Source organism: Terrapene carolina, unplaced genomic scaffold (genome assembly GCF_002925995.2).
Source record: "Terrapene carolina triunguis isolate 2854851 unplaced genomic scaffold, T_m_triunguis-2.0 Scaffold49, whole genome shotgun sequence".
In the NCBI taxonomy this organism is placed as follows: domain Eukaryota; kingdom Metazoa; phylum Chordata; order Testudines; family Emydidae; genus Terrapene; species Terrapene triunguis.
The window spans coordinates 2,632,783-2,658,341 of record NW_020664400.1 but is presented as its reverse complement, the minus strand read 5'-3'; the positions used below and the strand labels follow the sequence as shown (position 1 = coordinate 2,658,341).

General features: G+C 50.5%; 2 protein-coding genes across 2 annotated transcripts in view; one reads left to right on the top strand and one right to left on the bottom strand.

Annotated features, from left to right (window-relative positions):
- LOC112104840 (cytosolic purine 5'-nucleotidase) overlaps positions 1-8,872 on the top strand; it is a 29,693-nt gene extending 20,821 nt beyond the window's left edge. The window contains exons 12-18 of the mRNA XM_024197400.3: positions 286-352; positions 510-680; positions 1,268-1,319; positions 4,437-4,497; positions 5,387-5,563; positions 6,164-6,265; positions 8,689-8,872. Coding sequence (XP_024053168.1) covers positions 286-352; positions 510-680; positions 1,268-1,319; positions 4,437-4,497; positions 5,387-5,563; positions 6,164-6,265; positions 8,689-8,745 — 687 coding nt within the window. The 3' untranslated portion in view covers positions 8,746-8,872. The remainder of the gene's footprint in view (positions 1-285; positions 353-509; positions 681-1,267; positions 1,320-4,436; positions 4,498-5,386; positions 5,564-6,163; positions 6,266-8,688) is intronic.
- The window catches only part of LOC112104839 (cytoskeleton-associated protein 2-like), a 46,361-nt gene that overhangs the window by 6,658 nt on the left and 14,144 nt on the right, over positions 1-25,559 (bottom strand). Inside the window, exons 4-9 of the mRNA XM_024197399.1 lie at positions 23,250-24,556; positions 20,879-21,080; positions 18,354-18,509; positions 17,240-17,303; positions 12,451-12,646; positions 11,087-11,835 (exon numbers count right to left, since the gene is read on the bottom strand). Coding sequence (XP_024053167.1) covers positions 11,619-11,835; positions 12,451-12,646; positions 17,240-17,303; positions 18,354-18,509; positions 20,879-21,080; positions 23,250-24,556 — 2,142 coding nt within the window. The 3' untranslated portion in view covers positions 11,087-11,618. The remainder of the gene's footprint in view (positions 1-11,086; positions 11,836-12,450; positions 12,647-17,239; positions 17,304-18,353; positions 18,510-20,878; positions 21,081-23,249; positions 24,557-25,559) is intronic.

Below are 25,559 nucleotides of genomic sequence, written 5' to 3'. Positions count from 1 at the left end.
GCCTCTGTCTCCATCCTGGCCCCTCCAACCACTCCCTGAGGGTTGCTTTCTCTGTCCCTTCCACCCAGCAGACATTGTCTGAGTCATTGAGTGGTGTCGGACTGGATCCCACGCAGCACGCTCCTCACCCGCTCCCTGGATCAGCCAGCAGGGTGCATGACCCTGACCCTCCCTCATCTGGGAACCCCCGGGCCTGCTGAGTGGGCCCCTTGTGCTCAAGAATCCAGCCCCCTGTGCATGGCTCCTCGCTGTCTGCCCAGTATAACACCCTGCCTTTACTTCCAGGACACGGGGAAGCTGCGTATCGGGACCTACACCGGACCCCTCCAGCACTGCGCGGTCTATTCTGGAGGTAATGCCTGGTGCCCCACCCGCCCGCTGGCCCAGGGCCTCTAGCTGCTCTGCCGGCCCCCAGGAATCCTGCTGAGACCTTCCCTCAGCACATGGTCTCCTGGGGGCAGAGTGTGCCCTCAGGCCACAGGCGCTGATTTCCGGTCCTCTCGCCCCAGGCTCCTCGGACATGGTGTGCGACCTCCTGGGGGTGAAGGGCAAGGACATCCTCTACATCGGGGACCACATCTTCGGGGACATCCTCAAGTCCAAGAAGAGGCAGGGCTGGCGCACCTTCCTGGTGGTGCCCGAGCTGGCCCGAGAGCTGCACGTGTGGACAGAGAAGAGCGGTGAGGAGCGCCCTAGCCTGGACGCCGGGCGGGGGAGCATGGGGCAGGGGTGGTGTCCCAGGGCTGGGGGGTGGGGGGTGGCGGCAAAGTGCTGGGGAGCCCTACAGCCAGTGCCCAGGCCGAGGGAAGCATTAGAGCCATGCCTGGTTCCCCCCTTCTTCCCCCCCCGATGGGGAACCTCTTCCCCCTGCTTTCTGGGGCTGCGTACCCCCCTGAGCAGGTACAGACTAACAGCAAAGCACCAGGGACCTGCTAAGAATCTCTCTGAAGCTTCATGCCATGGGCCAGCCCAGAGAAGGCCTGAGCTGAGGTTGATCCTGTCACCATGGGCTCCTGGGAGTGCTGCATCCAGCTGTGGGTCTGGCTCTGGGGTCTGGGCCAGCTGTCCTTGGCTTGTGCTGGGGTGCAAACCCCCCCCCCAATTCCACTGATCCTAAGCTGTGCTGAGCTTCATGCAGCTGGGGAAAGGATCCGCGTCTGACCCCCAGGCGGGCCGGGGCTGTCGGGAGCCAGGACTGACAGAGAATGTCACTCCCAGATAACCCCCCCCCCCCCCCCCCCCCCCCCCCCCCCCCTTCTGCTTGCAGAGATCTTCGAGGAGCTGCGGAGCCTGGACGTGCTGCTGGCGGAGCTCTACCAGTAAGTGGAAGGAGAGAAGCTGAGCTCTAGCTGCGTGGCGGAGCCTGAGTGCAGAGAGGTGGGGGAAGGTCACTTGGTGCTTGGCTGGGGGCTCAGACCCCAGAGCCAGACCCACAGTTTGGTTCCTCCCCGCCACAGAGCCCAGAGCTTCAGGGAACATGTCAGCTTCTCTCTCTGCAGCTGGAACAGGGCAAACCTGTGGCTGTCTGACTGAATAACCAAGGGGAAGGGCAGCAGCAACACCCCTTGGTGTGGAGCCTATGCCGGCAGCTGACCAGACCCCTGCGTGTCCGGGGCAGTGTAGGGAAAGCAGACTTGGAGAGGGAGCACTGGTAGGGTGACCAGATAGCAACTGTGGAAAAAACGGGACATGGAGTGGGGGGTAATAGGCGCCCATATAAGAAAAAGTCCCAAAAAACAGGACTGTTCCTTTAAAAATGGGACATCTGGTCACCCTAAGCACTGGTAGGTTGTAAGCTCCCTGGGGCCAGGCCCTGTGTTCTGTGTCCATGCAGCACCTTGCACGGGGAATGAGAAATACTGATCAAGACCAGGATTGGGAGCCAGGACTCCTGGGTTCTATTCCCAGCTCTGGGAGGGGAGTGGGGTCTAGTGGGTTAGAGCAGGACTCCTGGGTTCTATTCTTAGATCTGCCACTGATTCACTGTGTAGCCCCTTCCTCGCTGTGTGCCTCAGTTTCCCCATCTGTGTAACAGGGATAGTGATACTCTGTTGGCCTAAGTCATTGTGTCCGCAAAGTGCTTGGACCTCCTTAGGCAATGAGCTAGCGCTTACCTGGAGTGCCCTGGCTGGGTCACGTCAAAGTGGCCCCTCCTGCCCCCTTGTCCATCTATTGTTTGTGCAGTGCTAATGCCTGGGAACCCCAGGCATGGACCAGGGCCCCACTGGGCCAGGCTCTGTGCAGACACTGATCAGCTGTTGCTCTCTAGCCAGTGAGTCAGAGAGCAACAAGCCTGTCACGCTGCCAGCTTTGGAACGAAAGAGAAGCAGCCGCATCCCATCTCCCCATGAAACAGCAAAGGCGAGCGGCCGCCTCGCGTGCCAGCCAGCAGTGGGGGAAGGCGCCAGACGCTCTGTGGGCCAACTTCCCCCTGCAGTGAGCTCAGAGTGACTCAGCGGCAGCAGGTTGAGGCCTCTCTGTGCGCCTGCGCTGTTTTCTGCATTGCTGGTGCCGGAGAGTCCCCATCTCCGTGGCTGAATTTGCTGGGCCCATTGTGTACGTGAGGTTTTGTTGCTAGTGAATCCAGCTGGAGGGGGAGAGTGTGAATTCTAGACTGGCCTGGATACGAATACTGCAGGGAAGGTTGCGAAATGGTGGGGTTAGACCCCACCCCATTAGTACACGCTCACTCATTCTTCTTGGGCTAGCGCTCTCCAGCCAGAGCTGGTTCCTCTATTCCAGGGGCAGCCCCACTGCTTTCAGCCAAGGCTGACCTGACTTAGGCCTGGTCTCCACTACAGAGTTAGGTCAGCATAAGGCAGCTTACGTCTACAGTACAATGTTGCTCCCGCCGATGTAAGTCACCCACTACACCAAGCTAATAACGCCACCTCCGTGAGAGGCGTAGCACTTAGGTCGCTGTAGTTAGGGCAACACACTGTCAGTGTAGACACTGCATTATTGACATCGCCTGTTGGCTGTAAGCCCCATGCCAGGCTCGCCGCTGGAGCCCCCTGCCCTCGGGTGGGGCTGACAGCTCGGGGCGGGGGGGGCTCCAGCGGTGAGCCTGGCACAGGGCTGACAGCTCAGGCTGTCAGACCCCCACACTGCCCCATTTGTCAGTGCAAGCGCTCCTGGTGAGGACGTGCACTCCTGGTAGAAGGAGGACAGTGTGGACATGAAAAACTGCAGTAATTACTGCGGTGGCTGTAGGTCGACTTAATTTTGTAGTATAGACAAGGCCTTAACCTGGTGGAAGTAGAAGGAGAATCTGCCTTTGGCTCTGCCCCCAAGGGTCATGTGGCTGGGGAAGGTGTTGGGAAATCTGGTTTTTGAGCTGTGAATGGGAAACCCCACAAGCACCCCCACCCCCGCACATGAGGAGCGATGGTCACCAAGCCAGCTAGCTCCCAAGACTCTGCAATGCCCTGGGTAGGCAGCCCAGCGGGCACCTTCCCAGCAGTGACCTCGCCCGTTCCACACTGCTCCCCTTACATAGAGATGCAGCTGCAAGTTAGACCGTGTGGCTCTGTGAGGTGCGGGGTACACTCAAAGGGGTGTGGCTGAGCAAAAACTTCCCTAGGCACATTCTCTAGCTGGGGGATGGCAGAAAGGGGTTGGGAACGCTCAGCGTTCTGGATGTTTGGAATTGCACATGAGGCCCCTCCAGGGAACATCCCCATGTCGGAGGGCCTGAGCCCTGTCACCTGAGGCACGACAGGGAGGGGGTGTGAGGGGCTTTAACCCCCTTTGGAGCTCCCTGAGTTCTGGGGCCATGCACTGTAAGCAAGAGATGCTCTGGGGCTGCTCTAACATACATGCTGGGATGCAGAGAATACCCATAATGCCATGCACTGTGTATAGCTGCTCTCTGCCAGCCAGGCAGGCCCCTGCAATGGGGCTATTCCCTGGGGACCCTTTCTCCCCCTCCTAAGGCCTCCAACTGTTGCTGGAGTGTCCCTGAAGGTTAGGCCCCAGGTCTGGGAGAGGCACTCGCTGTGCCAGGCCGTCCCTCTGACGCCTGCTCATTGCTGTCACACTGTGCCAATCTGTCGGGGGCCTGATGCTTTCCCTCGCAGAGCCTCGGAAACCAACAACCCCTTGTTAGCACTGAGCGAGGGCTGCGCCATGACCCATCCCGGAGTCAGGGAGCACAAAGGGGCAGGGCCTCAGTCCTGTCCCTCGTGTCAGTTACACCCAGGCGGGGGTGGGATGCCCTCCTGGCATGAGGGGGGCTCTGGGGCATCTGACATGCACTTGGCAGAATCAGCCCGGGTCTGGATGTTAACTGGACCGCCTTGTGGGCATGTAGCAATGGCCCCTTCTGGCTCTTGTTCAGTCCAGAGCACTGTGCAGGGAGCGGCTGGGAGGATGGAGGGGCTGGGACTGCCCCCTCCAGCAACACTCACGCTGGTGCCGTGCTGTGCTCTCCTCAGGCCCTTGGACAGCGGCAGCAGCGAGCGCCCGGACATCAGCTCCATCAAGCGCCAGATCCAGGTACCCAGCGCTCTTGGCTCAGGGAGGGGCTTTGCGGCCCTGCAACTTGTTTTAAGAGCTGGGGGAGTGAGAGAGCAGAAACTTGCTTCCTGTTCCCTCCATGCCTCTGGCAATGTGGGGTGGGGAGGCAGATGTGAGGGGAAGACTGTCAGCTGGTGCTCCTGGATCATCCTGCTCCCCCACCAGGGCAGTGAGCAACAGCCCAGCCCAGCCCAGCCCAGTCCCCAGGGCCTGGCTTCCTGGCCCACAGCAGGTCCCATCTGGGTCACAGAATGATCTCTGCTTCCTTGTGTCTAGTTATAGCGGCTGTTCGGGGGGGTCAAGCCTGGTGCTGGGGCCCCTGAGTTCACCTCCTGATCCCTTTCCCACCTCAGAAAGGCTCGTGTGCCTTCTCCTGCTGTTTGCTGGTGTGTGGCTCTGCTCTGCAGAAGCAGACACCCAAATCCTCTGCTGCCGGAGCTGATCTCTGCATGGAGGGGCAAAAGGAATGAACACCATCGGTGCCAGGCTGGTGCCAAAGGGGCAGCAAAATCTGAGCTACCTCTGCCAGGCAGAAGAGCGACACTCTGCTGTGGTGATGTTTGAGCTTCCTGGCCAGGAGGGGCTAGCACTGGAGGAAGCAGGCAGGGCCTGACACAGTAGGGTCTGGGGGTCCCTGGCAGGGATTCCCTAGACTTTGTTGGGCCTTGTGGTACATAGCCCTGAGCGTTGGCCAGTCCCCTGGAGCGTGCACCTGTGCCTGTTTTGATGTCTCTGTTGCGGTGTCTGTCCTATATCTGACTGTCCATTTAAAAAAGGGTCCTACACTGACAGGCCCCCATCTCCTCCCTGGGGAGCCAGGGCAGGGCTGGGCCTCAGGCCATGCTGACTCACTTGCTGTCTCCTGCAGAAAGTCACCCATGAGATGGACATGTGCTACGGGAAGATGGGCAGCCTCTTCCGCTGTGGTTCCCGCCAGACGCTCTTTGCCAACCAGCTGATGCGCTATGCAGACCTCTACGCCGCCTCCTTCATCAACTTCCTCTACTACCCCTTCAGCTACCTGTTCCGTGCACCGCCCGTGCTGGTACGCACTTGGCCAGGGCAAATCCGGGGCAAGGAGATGGGCTGGGTCCACAGGGAGCCTGGGTTAGAGAGGGAGATGATGGCCAGGACTCTGCCCTGGGTCAGTCCGGCTGGCCTGTCCTGGGAGCTTGGCCATTGTCCAGAGGGCAACTCAACAGGGCCATCCAATGGGATCAGGTTCGCCCTAGGCCAGGATGAGGCTGGCACTGCTGAGGGCAAGAAAGGCCTTGTGGTTCAGGCACTGAGCTGGGAGCCAGGAGAGCTGGCTCTATTCCCAGCCCTGCCAGGGACTCTCTGGGCCTCAGTTTCTTCAGCGGGCATGCTGCTATTGACCCCTCTTGTGAGGCTTCATTGAGATGTGGGAGATGCTTTTGAAGCCCTCTATGGAAGGAGATGTATAAAGGCTGGGAGGTGCCTCTAGGCATGGGGGGAGAGACCACTGGGTCCATCCAGTCGCTGCTTCCCTAGATCTACCCTGGTACAGCTCACGAGGTGGGCCCCAAGGCAGGGCAGTGTAGAGCTGGAGAAGCTCAGGCTCACTCCTGGGAAACAAAGTTCAGGGCCCAAACTCTGTGTGCAAATGCCCTCCCTGCGTCCACAGATGCCGCATGAATCGACTGTAGAGCACGTGCACCTGGAGCTCAGGGAGTCAGGCTTGTTAACGGGGCATCGGCTGCACCAGCTCAGCTTCCACGGCCACCAGGTGGGTGGGTGTCGGTAACACTGCTGAGCGCCTCTGGGGCTTCTCTTCTCCCTGCCTGGGGGTGGCTGCACTGTTGACCTTGTGCTCTTTCACCTCCGACCTTTCCACCTTCTACGTTCATTGCACCTGGCTTCTCTCTCCTCTCACCCTCTGGGCTGATCTGCTTCACTCTCCCAGCTTCCCCCTCCCTCTCCCCACCACTAGGGGGCATCAGCCTCTGTACTGGGCTCCTGCTGCCCCTCACTGCCCTGCATCCAGCCCACGGGCTACTCCTTGACCGTGTCCTAGCCAACAAGCAGCCCCTGCCATGTCATCAGCACCCTGAAGCTGGGGCTGCTCTAGCTTTTTCCAAAGGCCTCCCACCATTGCAGCTCCATGGATGGTGGTAGCAGTTGGAGTGGGCATGGGCCTTCTTCCCCTGCCCAGAATGGGTAAAGCCTGTGCCAGTCTACACTAGCGCTGCTGCTAGCCCTGGTGGGGGTGGATTTCCTGACCAGTGCTGGCTAGACCAGCTCTCTCCGCCCTTCCATCTGACCTTTGAGGGTTGTGGTAGCCCTTGCGGGGCAGTACAGAGCATACCTCAGCCATGGTGTGAAGAGTAAACATGTCTAGCAAAACTAATGCAGCAGCTCCCGAAAGGCACAGATTGTGTACCAGACTCAGAGTGCAGCAGCCTCAGGCGCTAAATGGGCTGGGCCAGCAGTGAACTCAATACAGCCCCAGAGCGGGAACTGCTCTCTGAGCTGATCAGATGCATTTGGATCTTGGACCTCACTGAGTTGGGCTTTTGCACAGCACTTGGCCGGTAATGATGCCTGCAACCGTTCTGCCCAGGTAGCCCTGCTGGGCCTGTTCTCTGGCAACGGGTACTGCAGCACAGCGAGGCCAAGGCAGCTGTCAGTGAGCAAACAAGTCATTGAGCCAAGTTAGACCCTTACACACTCCCAGCTTTCAGCCCTCGTTCCTTCCATTCAGGTAAAGCAACAAGGAGTGAGCCCAAGTGCTCTCCCTGAGAGCGTGCTGTGTGTGTCTCCTAACAGGCAGCACCAACCTCCCAGCACAATGACTGACCCCAGGTGCAGGCTGGCAGAGCAACCAAAGACAGGCCCATGCCCTAGCTACATCTGCAGCTGGGCTTCCTTAAAGCCATGGCACCAGCCAGCTTGCAGCCACCCCACTCAGACTGCTGGGGATGTCCTGGGTGCTGGGCTCCTTTGAGCCATCTGCATGACAGGGGCCTCAAACTGCCTTAATCCCTCTTCTGGTGCGGAAAAGCAGCCAGAGCAGGAAATATCCTGTTTTCATGCAAATATCCCTCCTAATTAAAACCCAGGAGATGGTGCACTGAAGGCAGCCTGTTCCTAATTAGAATGGGTTGCAGTGTCACTCCAACCTGCCCTCACAAGCCAAGCTGATTTGGGGGTTCAGGCCAGGTCATGTGATGGGAGCCAGGGGCTGCAAAGGCTGTGATGCACCTGAAGAAATGCTCCCTGCCCACACCCACTCCCACACCCTGTGGGAAATGCTTGTGCCTCCACCTTTGCAGAAATACTGCTTCACAGCCAGTAAAGTGAGATCGATGGGGCGGTGGAGCAGGAGGAAATCAGCCAAGTAATTGTCTGTAGTACTCAAGTCAGGCCACTGGCTGCCTTTGGATTAGACAGGAAGCTACAATTCTCTTTGAGCTCTTTAGTGTCCGTCACTGTAGTTCTCCAGCAAAGCTTTGAGCTGAGCACTGCAGGGCTTAGTGACCTGTGCAGGGCTTGTACTGCCTCCCTGATCTCCTTTTTGACTTGGTGCATCATACACACAAATCAAATCAAATCAGGTTAGCCAGATGCTGCTGGGTCAGCTTACCCAGGCCCATGCTCATGGCTTGGGGAAGATGTTGCAACCCAGCTCAGATTTGCTCTCTTTTGTCCTTTAAAAGTTCAGTAACTCAGAAAACTTGAAGCTCTCCCCCCAGATTTGAGGGGCAAATATAGCAGGTTGCCCTGGACCCAGTGTGGTTGTGGGCTAGAGTTTTAATACTTAAATTAAGTGAGGAGTGGCATTAAAAATATAGTCCTGTGCAGGACTCTACTGTGGGGTGTGTCTCAGGCAGCAGCCTGGCTGCAGCAGGAATGCGCACAGCCTCCAGCCCAGCATTCCCTCCCTGCTGCAGAGCAGCCTGTACATCAGGCTTGCTGTGTCACCTTGAAAAGCGCAGCTGAGAGGTTTGGAGGCCCTTGCCTACTGCTGAGTAAGGAGACACAGGGCACAGCAGGGAAGTGGTGGCTCTAGAGTTTGGAAAACCAGAACTAGCAGTTGGGCAGGTCTTGTGTCCAAGGGCAGGATCAGACTCCTACTCCGTGAGAATGGATTTTAGAGCAGCAGTGACATGGACACAGCTCTCAGGTAGTGCCAACCATCTCTCATTCCAGAACCTCAGAGGCATTTTTCAGGACACTGACAAGGCTGAGGATGACGACGATGACTGAGCCGGGCCACAGGCTGATTGATTGCTGACTGGATGGCAGCTGCCAAACCCAGAACAAAGCATTTTTCTGAGGCATCAAAATCCTGTGAAACGGGAGAGTGTTCTGAAAAGAAACACTGCATGCTAACTATCCCTACCAGTCTAGCCTTAGCCACCAGTGCCTAAGGGGGCCCTTTGGAATCCAGCAGTTGTTTGCATTTTCCTCCAGGGATTGATTCAGTGGAGACAGTTCATGGCCAGGTATCCCCTCAACTGCCTCTGAGGCAGAAAGGCCTTTAGCAGCCAGGGAAGGGTAAGAGGCCATTGCTGGTGCACTAGAAGTCTGTGGGATGCTAGTTTCTCTGTCCAGTCCCCACTCTGATTTCTCCTTTGCTAGGTTGACTCATGTAGCAGTTGTTGCTTTGTGTGAGTCTACTACAGTGGTGGGGTTCCTGGAGTCAGATACTCACCCCTTACAAGCCAGGAGCTAGTGACCCTGACAGATTCCACTGCTCTTACATGGGATGGGAAAAGAAAGCTGATTGCCTGGGGATTGGTTTCAGAGTAGCAGCCGGGTTAGTCTGTATCCGCAAAAAGAACAGGAGTACTTGTGGCACCTTAGAGACTAACAAATTTATTAGAGCATAAGCTTTCGTGGGCTACAACCCCTGTGGCTGAACCTGGATTCTAGGGCTTGGAGCAGGCAGTGCTGGTTTGTGCCCTCTGCCTCCACTCCCCCGCCATCCCCCCAGGCAATGTGAACTCTCATTCAGTATAAATTGAATAGCTAGATTTCTTTTGAGCTGGGATCCCAGCTCCTCTTTCAGGAAACACTCTGCAGCCCTACTGCATTTATATCAGCAGGGATGCTTGATAGTGCCCAACCCCCTCCCACAAACTGAGTACCGTTTTTAAAGGCTTGTGCATGAAGGTTGTCCTAGGTCTGTTCAGGGAATAAAAGAATCCAAACTGTCCCAATAAGGCTCAAACCTGACTGAAGTTTAAAGTCACAAGCTCCATACTTCTTCCCTTTGGTGCTAAATGATGGATCCAGCGGAAATGCAGGTGTGCCCTAGCACTGCAGCCTTCCAGAGCAGGGCAGAAAGTTCCTGATTGTAAATTTAAATCAAGTCAGCTACCAGAGTGGTGCAAAGACTATCTCACAGAGTGAACAGGCATCCAGATCACAGCAGCATCCAAGTGTATATACACCATCTATCCCTGCAATAGTGCTGAGAGGGCCCTACATCCATAGGTAGAAGGGGATGGAAAATACAGTGTGTGTGGGGGAGGGGGAGGGAAGGGAGGTTCCTTTGGGTCTGAGCACCCTAGACTGTGTGCAGAGCTGCTCCTGCATTGACTTTCATGGCTCAAAGCACACAGGCAGCTCTTTGAGTATGGAGGAATTTGACTAAGGTGGGAGAATTTTTAAGGCTATTGTATACATTTTTTTAAATTAAAGATACTACAAAGTAAGACCACTGTGTACTGTCTTTGGGGGGAGAGGGTCTGATATGTGTCCCCCAACTCAGTGTGGAGACTGGGACCATGCACAACCCCCTCTAGGTATTGAGCAGACAAGATGCTTTAGAAATACTTAGTCACCACAAGTTTGGAAGAAGTTCCTCACTGGTCACTGAAATACTGCACTGCCGTGGCAGTGGGAGGTCCTGCAGCCAAACCAGCTGCTCTAAGTCAATCCTGAGAGTTTTCCTGCACCGTTTCAAGAGGCACAAGGCTATTGGAGGTGCCAACATTAGTTGTGCTGAGAAGCCCTGCCCATGTGGTGGGATTAGAGCCCAGGGCCTCTTTGCAAGGTCTTTGCTTTGCTCTGGTGTCCCTTCTTGGCTCAGCAGGACCCTGCTATTCTGCTATTTAATGGCTCAAAGTATTCAGCATTCGTTGATTCATCACAGTACCACCACCTCGCTCTTACATAGTGCTCTTCCATCCATTGAGCTCACAGCACTTTACAAAGGGCGGTATTATTCTCCCCCATTTTATGGATGGGGAATCTGAGGCACAGACAGGTGAAGTGACTTGTTCAAGGTCACCCAGCAGGCCAAGAGTAGAGCCAAAAACAGCTACCTTGTGTCCCAGGCCAGTATGCAATGCACTAGGTCATACTGTGTCACAGGGTATGTACATTTATTAAGAGTAGTAACACTGTAGAAAGGCAATTACACACTTCCCCTAGTATATTTACAGGCCTCCCCTTTAGTCAGGCAACTTCCATTGCTTGCCAGGCAGGGGATACTTTTAGCCAGAGTGTTTTCTTTCCAACCAGACGCTGGGCCGGGGCGATTGTTACCTTCCATCCCCACGGCCTGAGTGACTGGGCAGCTCTTGGCCTGCTGGGTGACCTTCTTGGAAAGGGAGGAAGCCTCATACTGAGGGACTCAGGTTGCGCTGGGTTTATCTGGAAAACTCCCGAGGTTTGGGTAGTGCAGCTCGGGACAAAAGGCCCAGCCGGGGAGCATCATCTCAGGGGCCTGTCTGAGCCCGGCTAGCCATGGGGCTAGATCTCTGGATGGGGGCAGAAGTGCTGGTCCCCCATGGGGCAGGGAGCAGGTCGAGAATCAGACCAGATGCAAGTAGGATTCCGGGGGGTGGGGTCCTTTGGTGGGAAAGTGGCCAGTGAATGCCCTGTATTGTAGCGTATAAATAAGTGCAGCCCTGCGTGCCCTCGCTGATTATCCTGGGGCATCCTGTCAGCTGGTGGGGGGCACGGGGTCAGTGTCAATGGGGTGGGGGGATGCTGTCAGTGTTGATTGGGGTGCAGGGGGGTGTCCCCCTCCACAGGACTCTGGAGTACCGGTAAGTCCTTTAAGTTACTTTCACCCCGGGCAGAGGAAACCATAACAGAAGGCCATGAAGCTTGTGAACACCACCAGCCTAAAGCTCCAGCTCCTCCTCTTCCAGCAAGGCCTCATTTTTACGAAACACAATCTGGCTCACATCCTCCATGGCCATTATTTCATCAAGGGAAGACACTACGGTGTCATGTTCCTTCAGCATCTCTGGGTAACGGGATATGGCATGCTCTATCCGCAGAGAACGCCGCACTGGGGTTAAGAATTTCAAGTCTTGCATATCAGACAGTCCCTTCATTCTGCAAAGAGTAGAAGAGAAAGAGCCACTTAGCAGAAGCTTGGCTGGTTGAAGAGTCCCATTGCCCTGGTCTGGTCTCCCACACGTAGACCCTGGACAAAGACACAGCACTATAAAGCAGGAGAGGTTTGGGGAGGATTTCCCCTACCCACAACGAAAGGCCCATGCCCATCTGAAAGGCTACAACATGGATCCCTTCACTGAGGCTTCCTTCAGATCAGTCTCCCCCTTAAAAAAATCACTAGTCAGGGCTACCACAGCTCTGCAGGGCTCATTGTGCTGATGGCCACTCTGCCCACCCCTGTCCACCATCCTGTTAAGGTCTTCCCCACATTTTGCTGACCTAGAAACAAGCAAGACAGACCTCAGGGCTGATGTAGTTGCAGCCATAATCAAGACACTGCAGGATCAACACTCTGCAAAGCTCAGGAGCAAGACATGAAGCCAAACACCCGCCCCATGACCCCACACACTGATGGCAGAAGCATGGCAGATCTCTTGGCTAGTGACATGCTGGCTGATGGCAACAGGTAGAAAGGTTTGATCACTGGAAGTGAGGAACAATATACAACAGCAGGGATAAGAGCAGCTTGAACTGCAGGTTACAGGTTCTTACCTGGGCACGGGGACAACTTGTAACTTGACCAAGGAGACTGGCTTGCTAGTCAAGAACCTTAAACTGGACTGTGGAGTTGCCACAACCTGCTCTCTCATGCCAGGGCAAGGAGTTCTGGGACCCTGAAGCACCGTCTGTTCAGCTGCATCCTCCACTATATGAGAGCTGACTTCAGCAGAAGGGTGTGCAGAGACCCCTGGAGAGGAAGAAAAAGGGCAGGTCAATTCCAAGTTTTGTGGCTGCAACTTGGCTTAAAGAGGGAAGGAAGGAAGCTGCAAGCTCGAGCAGGGTTACGGTAATGCAACACTTTGGAAGAAGCCAGTTTTCAATCTGTTCTAGCAAACAGTGACTTGCAAAAGAAGAGAACTGGCCGTGGGTCCTTCTCTGGGATGGAGTGAGGCACCGCTAAGGAAGGTTTTTCTGTTTTTAGAAATACTAGGAAGCGGATTTTTGAAAAATTCACCCTGGGAAAAAAAGCACACGTTTAACAGAGATGGAAATTAACCCCCAGAACTGCTTTCCAAGGGATGGGATAAATTCATCAGCACTTGAGTCTTTAAATCCAGATTGGAAATCTTTTCCTACAGAGATATCTTGTAATGCAACCACAAATTATTGGACTTGACAGTGAAATCAAAGGGTGATAATCTCTTGCCTGGATCACAATGGCCCTTTCTGGCCATAACATCTATACAATACGTATCTTCTCTACACTGGAAAGCACTATGGATCTTTGGAGAAATTGATGTATTACAGCAAACACCAAGGAAGTGACAGCTGATTAGCTGAGAGGGGAAATGGAATTTTATTCCAACTGTAACCTCTATTTAACCCAAACAACCTAAAAACAAATGGGAGAAAAGAGTTCTCTATTAAGATTTAGCAACACTGCCCCATGATTGGAAAGCTCTTAACTCACATCTGAGACCTCCAGAAAACACAGGTTTGGTGGTTCCAATACTAAGATAACAAACAAGCATGAAAAATATTTAAAAACCTGAGGCCTTCTTTATCTCAAAGCAGCAAAAAGACAGACCTCTATTTATTTTTCCTTGGCAAGTCACCTTTACAGAGCATTTTCAGTTAGTGACTCATTCAGTTATGAGCACTAAGCACATTCATGTCCCTCAGAAGGATGAACAGATTAGAAAGTGGGTGCCTAGATACCAGATATACTGCTGGGGCTGGCTGTTTGATTAGAAGACCAGCAGAGGCTTGAGGGTGGGGTGGGACAAGAGGTATTATCTTTTCTTATCTTCTTGATAATGGTCGTCACTGCTTCTCTCCCCCATTGCATGTGCACTGAGAAACCTGCACTTCATCTCTTAACGATCACAGGAAACTAAATGTACAAGTCCAGGATTCCCAGGCATACCTTTCTGCTTCCCATAGGTGGAGAAAAGCTGAAATCTTTGCTGTCCTGCCCTGTAACGCCTGATCTTGCATCCTTTACCCTTCCACATAGGGCCTATTCCAGCCCCATATGCAAGTACATGTTGCATGGTCAGACTTAAGGGAGCATTGTATTCAACAGACTGTATTGTTAGTTTCTATCCCCTTGCCTATAGCATGACCTTCCATAGGCATTGACTTATTTTTCCAGGTCGGTGCTCCACCTCCACTCCACCCCAAAGCCCCACTCCACCCCCTCCCTTGAGGTCCCACCCACACTCCGACTCTTCCTGCCCCCGCTCCTGAGGCCCCATGCAGCTGCCGAACAGTGGCCCAGCTGAACAGCTGTGGCTGGCAGATGTTGACCACCCCCACTATTTTTTTCCATGGGTGTTGAGCCCTGGAGCACCACGGAGTTGGTGCTTATGCCTGATTCTCTCCTCACTTGTAGCAATGTAAATCAGGAGCAATCCCAATGAAATCAGTGGAGCTACACCGATATAAAATTAATGAACCACAGTTGGTTCACCAGCCTGGGAAGCAGTCTAATGAGGCGCTGTGGTTCACCAGCAGATATAAACCCAATCTGACAAGCCAGAGAAGGAACGTCAGACTGGCAGTGCCAGCAGGAATCTGAAACACATTTCTTGAGTTGAAGAGGGTACTAAGCAGGGGCGAGTCTAGCTGGCATAGCTATACTGGCAAAGACACTGTAGTGTAAACAAGACCTGCATTAACCATGTTTTTGGGCAGTTAATTTCCCTTGTTTCTTGAGGAAGAGGTGTTAGTGAGGGGGCATGGAGGGCACCTATGGGAGGGGAATGATCTGCTACCAGCTCTGCCCTCCTCCTGGCCCCACCATTCCCCCGGTAGGGCTGGAAGGGCCATGGGAAGAAAGGAGGATGGTAACTGATGGGCTGTGAGGAGCACATCCACCAGCTGGAAGCAGCAAAAAGAATAGCAGGGACCTCCAGGAGCTTCCCTACTTCAGGGAGCTAGTGTAAAGGAAGGGGCTCTGCACAGCCCTCTGCAGTACAGGAGTACTGTGGTATGTGTGGAATGGCCCATTCAGTGGGGTGTGCTCAGATGAATTAGGATGCTCCAAAGAGATGAATAGTCTAACGCAATAGCTTTGGGTGGTGAGTTCCCCTCTACCTCAGTTTCAGTTGTTCAAGATAATCTCACTATGCATGTCAGTTTTAGAGCAACTGGAATATTATAAGTTTTCTTATTGGGGGGGGGGGGGGAGGTGGGGAACGCCAGACCCAAATTATTCCAAACTTGCACCATTGCCCCTGTTGTGGCATACCTAGATAATCTCATTGTGCATGTGGAATTTAGAGTATTTTGAAAAAGAAGCTCATAATGCAGAGGGAGGACATATATTGGGAACCTCTTGATCAAATGACCTAAATTTGCATCATAAATTCTACCCCAGTCCCTGAATAGCTTTTTAATTATTGCTTCCCCAAAATGGAAATGGGTGGTGGAAATTATCCACAATTGATCCCGAGAGAGTAATATCAGGATCAGAGCCATAGTTTGAGCCCCAAGTATGTGTAAAAAAAATCAGAAGTTATAAGAAGTGTAAAATTTGGATGTTACATGATTATTTCAGTGGGACTGTATCTCACTTAAACAACCTCAAAAATCTTGACTACTAAACCAACCCTGTGGCAATTTTCAAAGACAAGATTTTTTTTGAGGGCCAATTTCCCTGAATCAGTTTTCTCTTACCCTAACCTATTCTGTTGTGCTCCCAGCACTCTGTTCTATATGTACTTGCAACGGTGAAAAGGGAGAAATTTTCACACCCAGATCCAGTCTTTCAGCCCCACAAAAAGTCAGTTACCCTGAATTCGGGGAATTAGGATTGCAAAGGCTAATTTCATTTTTAAAGGTGATCTGTAAAGGGGCAATAACAGACTGTGCCGTCATTTGTTTTTCTTCTGATGTGTAAAGAAGGCATGAAGATTTGGGGGGCTAGGTGGTTTTTGTTGTTTGCATGTTTGTTTTGGGGAGGGAAGATACTTTTATGTTGCCTCCTTTTATGTTAAAGATCCAGGCCCTGCCTAGCCTAGGGGACTCATGCTTTGGCTTTGTCTAGACTAGAGTTGGTGGTCCTGTTATAATTTGAGCTAATTGATCCCAAATGCTAATTGTGTTGAAAACTGAGGTTCCCCACAAATGTTTGTTTTGGGGCACAAAGTTTTGTGGTTTGCCTGAGGCATGTCCTGATACTTAACAAGCAATTGGCAATCTGACTGTAAATGCTAATCAATTACAAAAGAAGGACAAATGCTAGTCCAGACAAAGCCTATGATACCAGGAGAACTAGTGAAATGATATTCACAAGAGTCAAAAGACAGAAAATTGAGCAAAGGAGAGGGGAAGGGATTTTAAAATCACATTTTGAAAAACTGTTTTGTCTGATTTTAACACCTATTTAACTTCAGTGCCAAATGAGTATTTTGGATAAAGAATGCATGGGTGCAAGGGAGGATGAGAGAGACAAATTTGATTTTTACTATCCTGGGGGGGCCAGGACAGTTCCCCCCCCTAAATGGCACCCCCGAGGACAGACACTTCCCCACCTAGGAAGAGCAGAGCAGCTCGGCACTGGCAGAAATGGGGGAAGGCAGTGGCAGTGACTCTGCAGGCTCCCCAACTCCCAAACTGCGCCCATGGTGGACTCCCCTCCCCCTCACCTGACACTGCAGCACCCCCACTCCAGCCAGGCTCCCTCTGCCTGAAACAGGACTCACATAGTGCTGCCTGCAGTTGGAGCTGGCTGGGAGCTGGAGCTTACCCAGGAGATCTAGGTAGGCGGCAGGGCGACCCAGGTGAGCAGGGTCTCACCGCTGCTGATCAGGCTGGGCTTCTGCTGAGCAGAGGGAGCCCTGCACTCTCCCCTCGCCCACCCCAACCCTGGCTGGAGCAGCTCCCTGAGGCTGCTGGAGGAGGCCCCCCCCACCGAGGGCTGAAACAGGGTTGGGTCAGCCTCTGCTGCAGCAAGCCCAGGAGCTACAAAAGTTGAACAGCTCATAGCAGCTGTCTACTAACTGGATGGTGGGGGTGGGGCTGCCTAGGAATTACTGATCCCTGGCAATAGAGCACCCACGGAGTCCGCGCCTATGTGACTTACATTTTCAAGACTTAACAAGCTAGCCTGGCTTTCAGGAGGTAGGGGGGTTGCTCAGTGCCTATGAAAGTCAGAGCACTTTGGTGCCCAAATTTAGGCACCCAGGTCAGAAAGCTGTGACCCTTATCCTCCACTCCTCAGGAAACATCATCCCTCTTCAGAGGACCTTTTCCCATTCATGCGTTCTTCCAGTTTCACCCAGCTAACCATTTGCTCAGCCTTGTCAAGGCTTAAGTTCCATTTAGTACGTGTTACCTTGGTATACGTTGTCTGTATTTTTCAAAAACTCAACAACAACTTCTCTCAGCTCCTGGATTGGCTGCAGGAAAAACAATTGAGAACTTTAAGGTCAGAGCACACTTGACTCAGGAAAATGTGAGCACCTGAACCAAGGCTTTGGGTCCCAAAAAGTGTAGTGTGTTCGGAACTCACTATTCCATTAAATCACAACTCATCTCCCCACACCAGGCAGCCAAACCAGGGTGAATCAATGATAAAGAGGAGGGGAAATATTTGTAAGCAGACTGAAGTCTGTTCTTGAACAAGCAAGCAAAGGATTGCTAGATGCTGTCAGCAAGAAGAGAAACATTCCACCCCCTCCACACTTGGTCTGTGTCCTTACAGTTCTGGTGTCCATAGTATGTTCCTGTCTTCTGGGGAAGCCTGTCACACACCTCAATGTCAGACTTTCTAAAATAAAGATTAACTGCCACCATCCCATGCTCCTGAGAGGACTACAAGCCAGGGTCTGCAGGGACACCAGGTGGAAACGGGCTGGGCTTGAGTAGATGGAATATGACAAGAAATAGTACAAGTGCATAAGAGACCTACATACTATGGCTGCAAATTGACAGCTGTGCAGAGTCTGCCCATAACTCCTCCCACAGCCTCTCCCACCAAACTATGCAGCCTTCATCAAGCCACGGCAACTTCCAAACTTTGGTTGAAAGGAAAACTTAACATTGCCCTCCTTCCTACACTGTGATGGGGAGCAGGTGTCTCAGTAACTCCTGTGTGTTTGGAGAAAGGAACACGATTATACAGTTCACCAACCATCCTCACCTAAAATTAGGGCTAGAGTGTAGCCATTTCAGTATGTCTATTCACCCCCATATAAGCAGCTTTAAAGAGACATTCAACTAATATGTTTAGCCACAAACACACACCCTCTAGCCAAATCTGGCTATTGAGCTCCAGAAAATTTGTTTAGCTTATTGGAGAGGATGGGTCCCCATCGCTGTTTTCCCCAGCCTCCTGGGACAGGAAATATCTGAATGAGGTTTGCTGATGTCGAGGCCACCAGAACTAGCTGGGACATTTGCGAATTCAGAGGAAGTTCCGATGAGAAGTTTGTGGAGCAATCACTCACCGCAGCACCAGCACAAACCGCTGCTTCATACAACCCAGTCATGTCAATGGTGCCATTACGAGCCAGCAGCTTTGCCTTGCAGATCCAGAACTTGGCAAACTTCTCTGCCTCTGGGATACTGGACAGTGTGGAGAAGAGCTCCTCTGAAGGAAAACCCTGCAAAAACAGCCATATCAGGAAGAGAGGTGCAGGTTAGAATGGAGGAAAACCACTGACAAGGTTAACGGTTAACATCCCTCAAGGAGAGGAAGGATGGTCTTATATTTGAGGCACCTGACTGGAACTCAGTTAAATACCCAGTTCTGACATATATTTACTGTGGTGACTTTGGGCAAATCATTCACTTTCTCTGTGCCTCAGTTTCTCATCAGCAAAATGTGGATAATGTTGTGACAGAGGCCTATTGGTGGTTCACAGCTGTGTGTCAACAACTCATTAGGCCTGACATACTCACTACACCTAATACACTGTTGTCAGGATATATACCCCAAAAGTGTCATGTAATATGTCATTAAAAAACTAACAAATTACTAATCATTAATAGTCTTGAATGCTGTATGCATGATCAACCCACAAAAGATTATACGGATGTGCTGGAATTATGATTAAAATGTATTTAAACCAGACAGGTATGGGGGAGTTGATAAACAGGTATTTTCCAGACAAAGGAATGCAGTTCCGCCTGCTTGAATGTGTCTGCTATGTAAATTAAGCAAGGTGTGACAAAAGAAAGAAAAGCATATTTGCATGCCAGGCAATCAAAGCCATCGGCAGAGCAAGGGCAGGTCTACACTAACCCCCCCCAATTCGAACTAAGGTACGCAACTTCAGCTACGTGAATAACGTAGCTGAAGTTCGAAGTACCTTAGTTCGAACTTACCTCCGTCCAGACGCGGCAGGCAGGCTCCCCCGTCGACTTCGCGTACTCCTCTTGTCGAGCTGGAGTACCGCAGTCGACGGCGAGCACTTCTGGGTTCGACTTATCGCGTCCAGACAAGACGCGATAAGTCGAACCCAGAAGTTCAATTTGCTTGCCGCCGAACTACCGGGTAAGTGTAGACCTACCCTAAGTGGAGGAAAAAGTGATCACTTAATCTCACGGGGGGATGGAGACTGCGCCCCCAGAAAACCTTCCTGCCTCTTGAAGTTTGAGAGAGAGACTTTTCAAAGGTTTACTGGACTATAGAGAAAAGGGCAGAGAATCCCCAAGTTATCCTTCACCTGAGGAGGCAAGGAAAACAAGCACCTTGGACTCTGTGGGGATTCTGAATAAGAGCTAGTCAACCATTGCTGGAAAAGAAAGATCGTTCAAGGTAGTCCTCACCAAAGACTGTAGCTTGTTAAATTAGGTCTTACATCATTAGAAAGCATATTTTTATGTTTGTTTGTAATCCTTTCTATCTTTATTCCTTATACCTGCTATCACTTAATCCTATGTCCTTTTGTTAAATAAACTTGTTTTACTTTACTGTGATTTAAATGTCTGTCAAATCCCAGTTAAATTAATGAGTTGTAGTGTATTGTCTCTTTAAAAGGAGCAACAAACTTAACCTCTGCAAGTGCTCCAGGAGAGGGCTGGACACGGCAGGGAGACAGCTTTGGGGAAATTCGGGACTGGGAGAATGTTGATCACTAGATGGTGGAAGGCAGGATGTGACCTGCACGATTGTGTGTGGGCTGTTGGTGTCAGAGCTGTGAGCCACAGCAGCATAACATTTAAGGCACCTAGGGTTGCGGGGCAGGCAGTCTGGGTTGAACCCCAAAGTGTCACAGATGTATCCTAGGGGTGTTGCGATGATACATTTAGTTTTTGGGCTGATACTGTGGTAATGGGGACTATATAAATACCTATACAGATCATGTAAAGTCATTTGGCATTTCCAGCTGCTCTGCTGCATAACTTAAATCTCCACAGTATCCCAATTATATCTCTCACTGCAGTGGGCTATGGAATCTGAGCAACAGATTTTCATCCAATCTTAAGTATAACATTAATATTTCATTGGTAGGAAAGAAACTGGCTCAGTATGGACACTAATACTGCCTCCAAGATCATGGATACTGCAATTTTGCCTTAGATCTGTACTGGCAGTTTGCTCCAACCCAGATGGCTACACCTAATTTAGGTGTCAAAGAGCAAATTGCAATGGTCCTCAGCTTGACTACAGTGGCACTGCAGAATGGGGATGCTTGATAAGAACTATAAGAACGCCCAGACTGATGGTCCGTCTAGCCCAGTATCCTGTCTTTTGACAGTGGTCAATGCCAGATGCTTCACAGGGAATGAATAGAACAGGTCAACTATCAAGTGATCCATTCCGTTATCCAGTGGCAGCATCTGGCAGGCCAGATCCAAGCAGTAAGGCCACTGAGCACAAAGAATGCTGCATGCTGGGGCAGGCAGTCTTCACAAACCATGCCCCTGTATTACAAGTTAGGGTTGCCTCAAGCTACCTCTGCCTAACAGTCTCCCAAAACACATTAAGAGGAGCAGGTTGTTAAAGCCACTCCTGCTTGGTCCTCACCTTCTCAGCAAGTTCCAGACACTCTGCCAACATGCCATTGATCTTGTCCGTCACGCAGAGCTGCTTTCTCTTCTCCTCCTTCTCCATGCCATTCCAGAAGGACAGGTTCATCATCTCCTTGGTTGGCTTTTTAGCAGGCAGTGTCATGGGTGGACGTTTATACAATTTCCCTTTGGATGCCAACCACTGCTCCAGTTGCTTCCTATCAAAGGGCAAAGAGATCGTTAGGCCATCAACATCAGATTACCAGTTCTAATCTATCCCCTGGGCTACAGCTCTGATTTTTGTTTTAGTCATATGTCGAGTCCACTGTGTTGCTCATAAAGAGCTAATAGATATGACAAACATTCCAAGATCTATTGAAGGCTAGGAAAGAACCCTCTTTTTTAAAATTAAAGAGTCAGTTGCACCTCTTCTTTCCTACTCAATGATATGGTGAGGTCACTGGCGTTTCCAGTCAGACCGTAGCTACAGTGCTTGACTGATTTATAAATAAGTTACTACATTTTGAATACAGCCTTCTGCTGATTCAGCATTAAACCAAAGCCATACGCTTCAACACTTGTCCTACGCTATGGGAAATTTCAGAGAACCCGTCTTGCTGCATCTGAACTTACAATCCTTCTATCAAAAGTGCATCATTAGCACAATCTCATTGCACTCTCAGGCCCACTGCAAAGTGAAAATGATCCTATTCTAGCAAGTTTCACTTTACTGTTTTTGCTGGGGGTAAGTAGAGGGGAGGGGTAAGATATGCACAGGAGAAAGGGAATTGCAGAAAGGGTAGGAAGAGCTCCAAGTTTAGCAGAGACCTACTTGCCAGATTGATATGAAAGAAGCTACCCAGTGAGTTCCAGAGACAACACTCTGATGGGAGGAGAAAGGAGCCCAGAGTGCCTCCCTTCCCCTTCTCCTTGAATTTCAAGAGGACCCAGTCTCCATTCTTGACCAGGTACATTTTTGAAGCTCAGACTAGAAGATATGATGACCTGGCAGATTTAGGCCCTACTAATGGCGCAACTCTAAGCAAACCCATCCAGTTTAAAATTATTATATTCAGGACCAAAATGTGTTAATTCATAAGATCTTTCAGGTACTTTCAAATACATTAGAAGATTTAGATTCTGTGCTTTCCAATGAGCCCAGACAGCAGCTTGAAATGAGCATGAGAGAGAGTAATTCAATATGCAGCAAAGTTGTGGGGTTTTTCTGGAGGCAAGGAGCAGTGATTTTAGTAAAAGAAAGGGCCCACCACCCAAAATGATTGCTTTTTGAAGCAGCCTGTTTATGTAGTCTGCAGGACAGAGGGAAAAAATAAGGTCTTTTACCTTTCAAATGTTCTGGTCAGAAACAGGCCAGAGCTTGATTGTAACCTGGATGGTGAGGCAGACTCATGACTTAGAAATCTCATCTATTTCTCATCCATGTGTTTTTTCAGTCTCTGGACATTAATACCAGTCAGAATGTAGAACACCTCAGTAGCCCAAAACTACTAAAAAGGACAAACTATTACTAACAGAACTTCCAGGTCAATTTAAGAAGATATTCCATCTCCTTTCAGGTTGACATAATCCTGAATAGATCTGGTAAACTATTTTTGAAGGAATAGAACACCTATTGAAATGTTACAGATATCTTGGTGCAGCTTAGCAGCATGTCTACTTGGCACTAGGTAATAAACATTTCACTTCCCCAGACTGGATCTGTCCATATCCCAGACAATAGGATTTACCCTAGCCTGCTTTCAGCAGATGACATCAAACAATGCACTGAATACAATTCAAAGAGCTGCATTTCCTGCATATGTTTTAGATATTGCTTGTTGGATGGGAAATACTGAGCCCTTATCTCTTATTCACAGTGTTGTTTAGAAGGGTACTGACAGAATACTGCAGTTTAATACATATCCAAATTTTGGACGCAATCTGGTGGGAAGCATCCATCTGTGAGGTGGAAGAACACTGGGATCCTGGTGAACAAGTGAACCTCGAGCATCTCACTCTGCCTCAGGATGGCTGTATTTAATTTAGCAATAAGCAAGCTTTCCCTTGAAGGGATACTTCCTTCAAGAGGTATCAGTAGCTGAATTAGACACAGCTACTGCACCAGTGGGGTAAGGGAGGAGGTAGAAGCCCAGCCAGGGCATTTGACCCCCTCATGGAGAGGAAGGCAGCAGAAAGGTAAAGCAGAGCCCTTGCCACCATGAGGCAGGAGCTCATCTCCTGTGGGTTGACTCTGAAGAGGCATTACCTCCTGTCTCTCCATGAAGACAACTTGTCTTGGGGAACGGGTGAGGAAACAGGTTAGCTGCCATGTTCAGGGTTACAGGCAGGAGGGAAAAGAGGAGAGAACCAGAAAGGAAGTTACTTACTTGCGATTCTCAGCAGCTGAGGTCTTGGGATCCTGATTACCCAGAATCTCTTTTACTCTTAACAGCTCTCGCTTGGGTGTTTCTCTCATATTCCTAAGCATGCCAACACTGGCTTGGTCTCTGGACATGCATGTGCTTGCAGTACAGTTTCTGGGGAGAGTGCTTTTGGATTTTGTATCACAAGTCTGAGAAGCTTTCTTCAAGTCTTTAATGCCCTGCTTCCCTTTTGTTGCATTCATTTGCCAGTTGGCTGTGCCACTTGTTTTTGAATTGGGTCTCTCTGACATGGGTTTTGATTTTGCTTTCAGTTCCATCACAGAGGGCCTCTTGGAGACATGAGAATTTATGGGAGACCTTGTCAGTTTCAGATCTTGTCCAGCTCTAACCTGTTGTTTGGACCTTCCAACTTCCAGAGCGCCAGGAGTTTTACATGTTCTTGAGTGCTTCACATATTGCTTTTGTGTGGGCTGTCTTGCAAGACCAAGCATTCCAACTGCCTGTAATTTCACTGTGTTTTGCCTCATAACACTGGGATGTAGACACTGTTTTTCTGCACCTGATTTCTTGGATAGCCGAGTACTAGAAACAGTAAATATCTGGGAAGGAGGCACTGACCCCCGGGCTTTGCTGCTGTGTTTTTGAGGACACATGACTTTACAGCCAGGTGGAGATTTTGCTAGTTTATTCCAAATTAGTTCCTTACTGGTCTGACAGGCAGTAACTCTGTCTTTCAGACCCACATTGTTCCTTGGAGCTGTGCCCAAGGAATGCCTGTGAACCAAACCTCTTTTGCTCTCTGGCTTATTTAAACCAGTCCTAGATTGTACTTTGATGTCCAGTCCAGACTCTGTCCTGTTCTCAGAAGATTCTAGAACGGTTTTACTATGAAGATTTACTTTATCACAGTCTACCATTTCTTGCAAATTCTCAGTTACTGAGTGGTGCTCCCCACACTGGGGATCATTTCCAGTCTGGGTCAACATTACAGCCCTTTGATCTGTGACTGACCCCGGATTTTCAGATTTCACAGTCTCTTGTATTTGATTTAACTGATGACAGGTAGATGATGATGCCATTCTGTTCAGTTGCACACAATGGCTTTTGTTTGGTAGAAGGTTGGCAGGTGGCCCTGTCCTCTTTCCCAGAAGGTTGGGAGGTATACTCTTTGGCCTCTGGGACCCAGGGGCATTTGAGGACCTATGCTGAAGAGCACGACGTGCACTTCTTGTGTTTTTGACAGCAGGTGCGTGATCCTTCGGTATGCATTTGGACACTTTTGAGAGAACATCCTTCTGGGGCTGGACAACCTGAGGAGAGAGAAGATAAACATCAGTCTTAAAAATAAGAGAAATGAACAGAATCCACCACCAGATTCTAAATTAGACCAGGAATTCATACTTCATATACATTTGAGAGATAGAATCAAAAAAAGAAAAAGAAAAAACTAGAACTGGAAGGGACCTCGAGAGGTCATCGAGTCCAGTCCCCTGCCCTCATGGCAGGACCAAATACTGTCTAGACCATCCCTGATAGACATTTATCTAACCTACTCTTAAATATCTCCAGAGATGGAGATTCCACAGCCTCCCTAGGCAATTTATTCCAGTGTTTAACCACCCTGACAGTTAGGAACTTTTTCCTAATGTCCAACCTAAACCTCCCTTGCTGCAGTTTAAGCCCATTGCTTCTTGTTCTATCCTCAGAGGCTAAGGTGAACAAGTTTTCTCCCTCCTCCTCATGACACCCTTTTAGATACCTGAAAACTGCTATCATGTCCCCCTCTCCGTCTTCTCTTTTCCAAACTAAACAAACCCAATTCTTTCAGCCTTCCTTCATAGGTTATGTTCTCAAGACCTTTAATCATTCTTGTTGCTCTTCTCTGGACCCTCTCCAATTTCTCCACATCTTTCTTGAAATGCGGTGCCCAGTACTGGACACAATACTCCAGTTGAGGCCTAACCAGCGCAGAGTAGAGCAGAAGAATGACTTCTCGTGTCTTGCTCACAACACACCTGTTAATACATCCCAGAATCACGTTTGCTTTTTTTGCAACAGCATCACACTGTTGACTCATATTTAGCTTGTGGTCCACTATAACCCCTAGATCCCTTTCTGCCGTACTCCTTCCTAGACAGTCTCTTCCCATTCTGTATGTGTGAAACTGATTGTTCCTTCCTAAGTGGAGCACTTTGCATTTGTCTTTGTTAAACTTCATCCTGTTTACCTCAGACCATTTCTCCAATTTGTCCAGATCATTTTGAATTATGACCCTGTCCTCCAAAGCAGTTGCAATCCCTCCCAGTTTGGTAT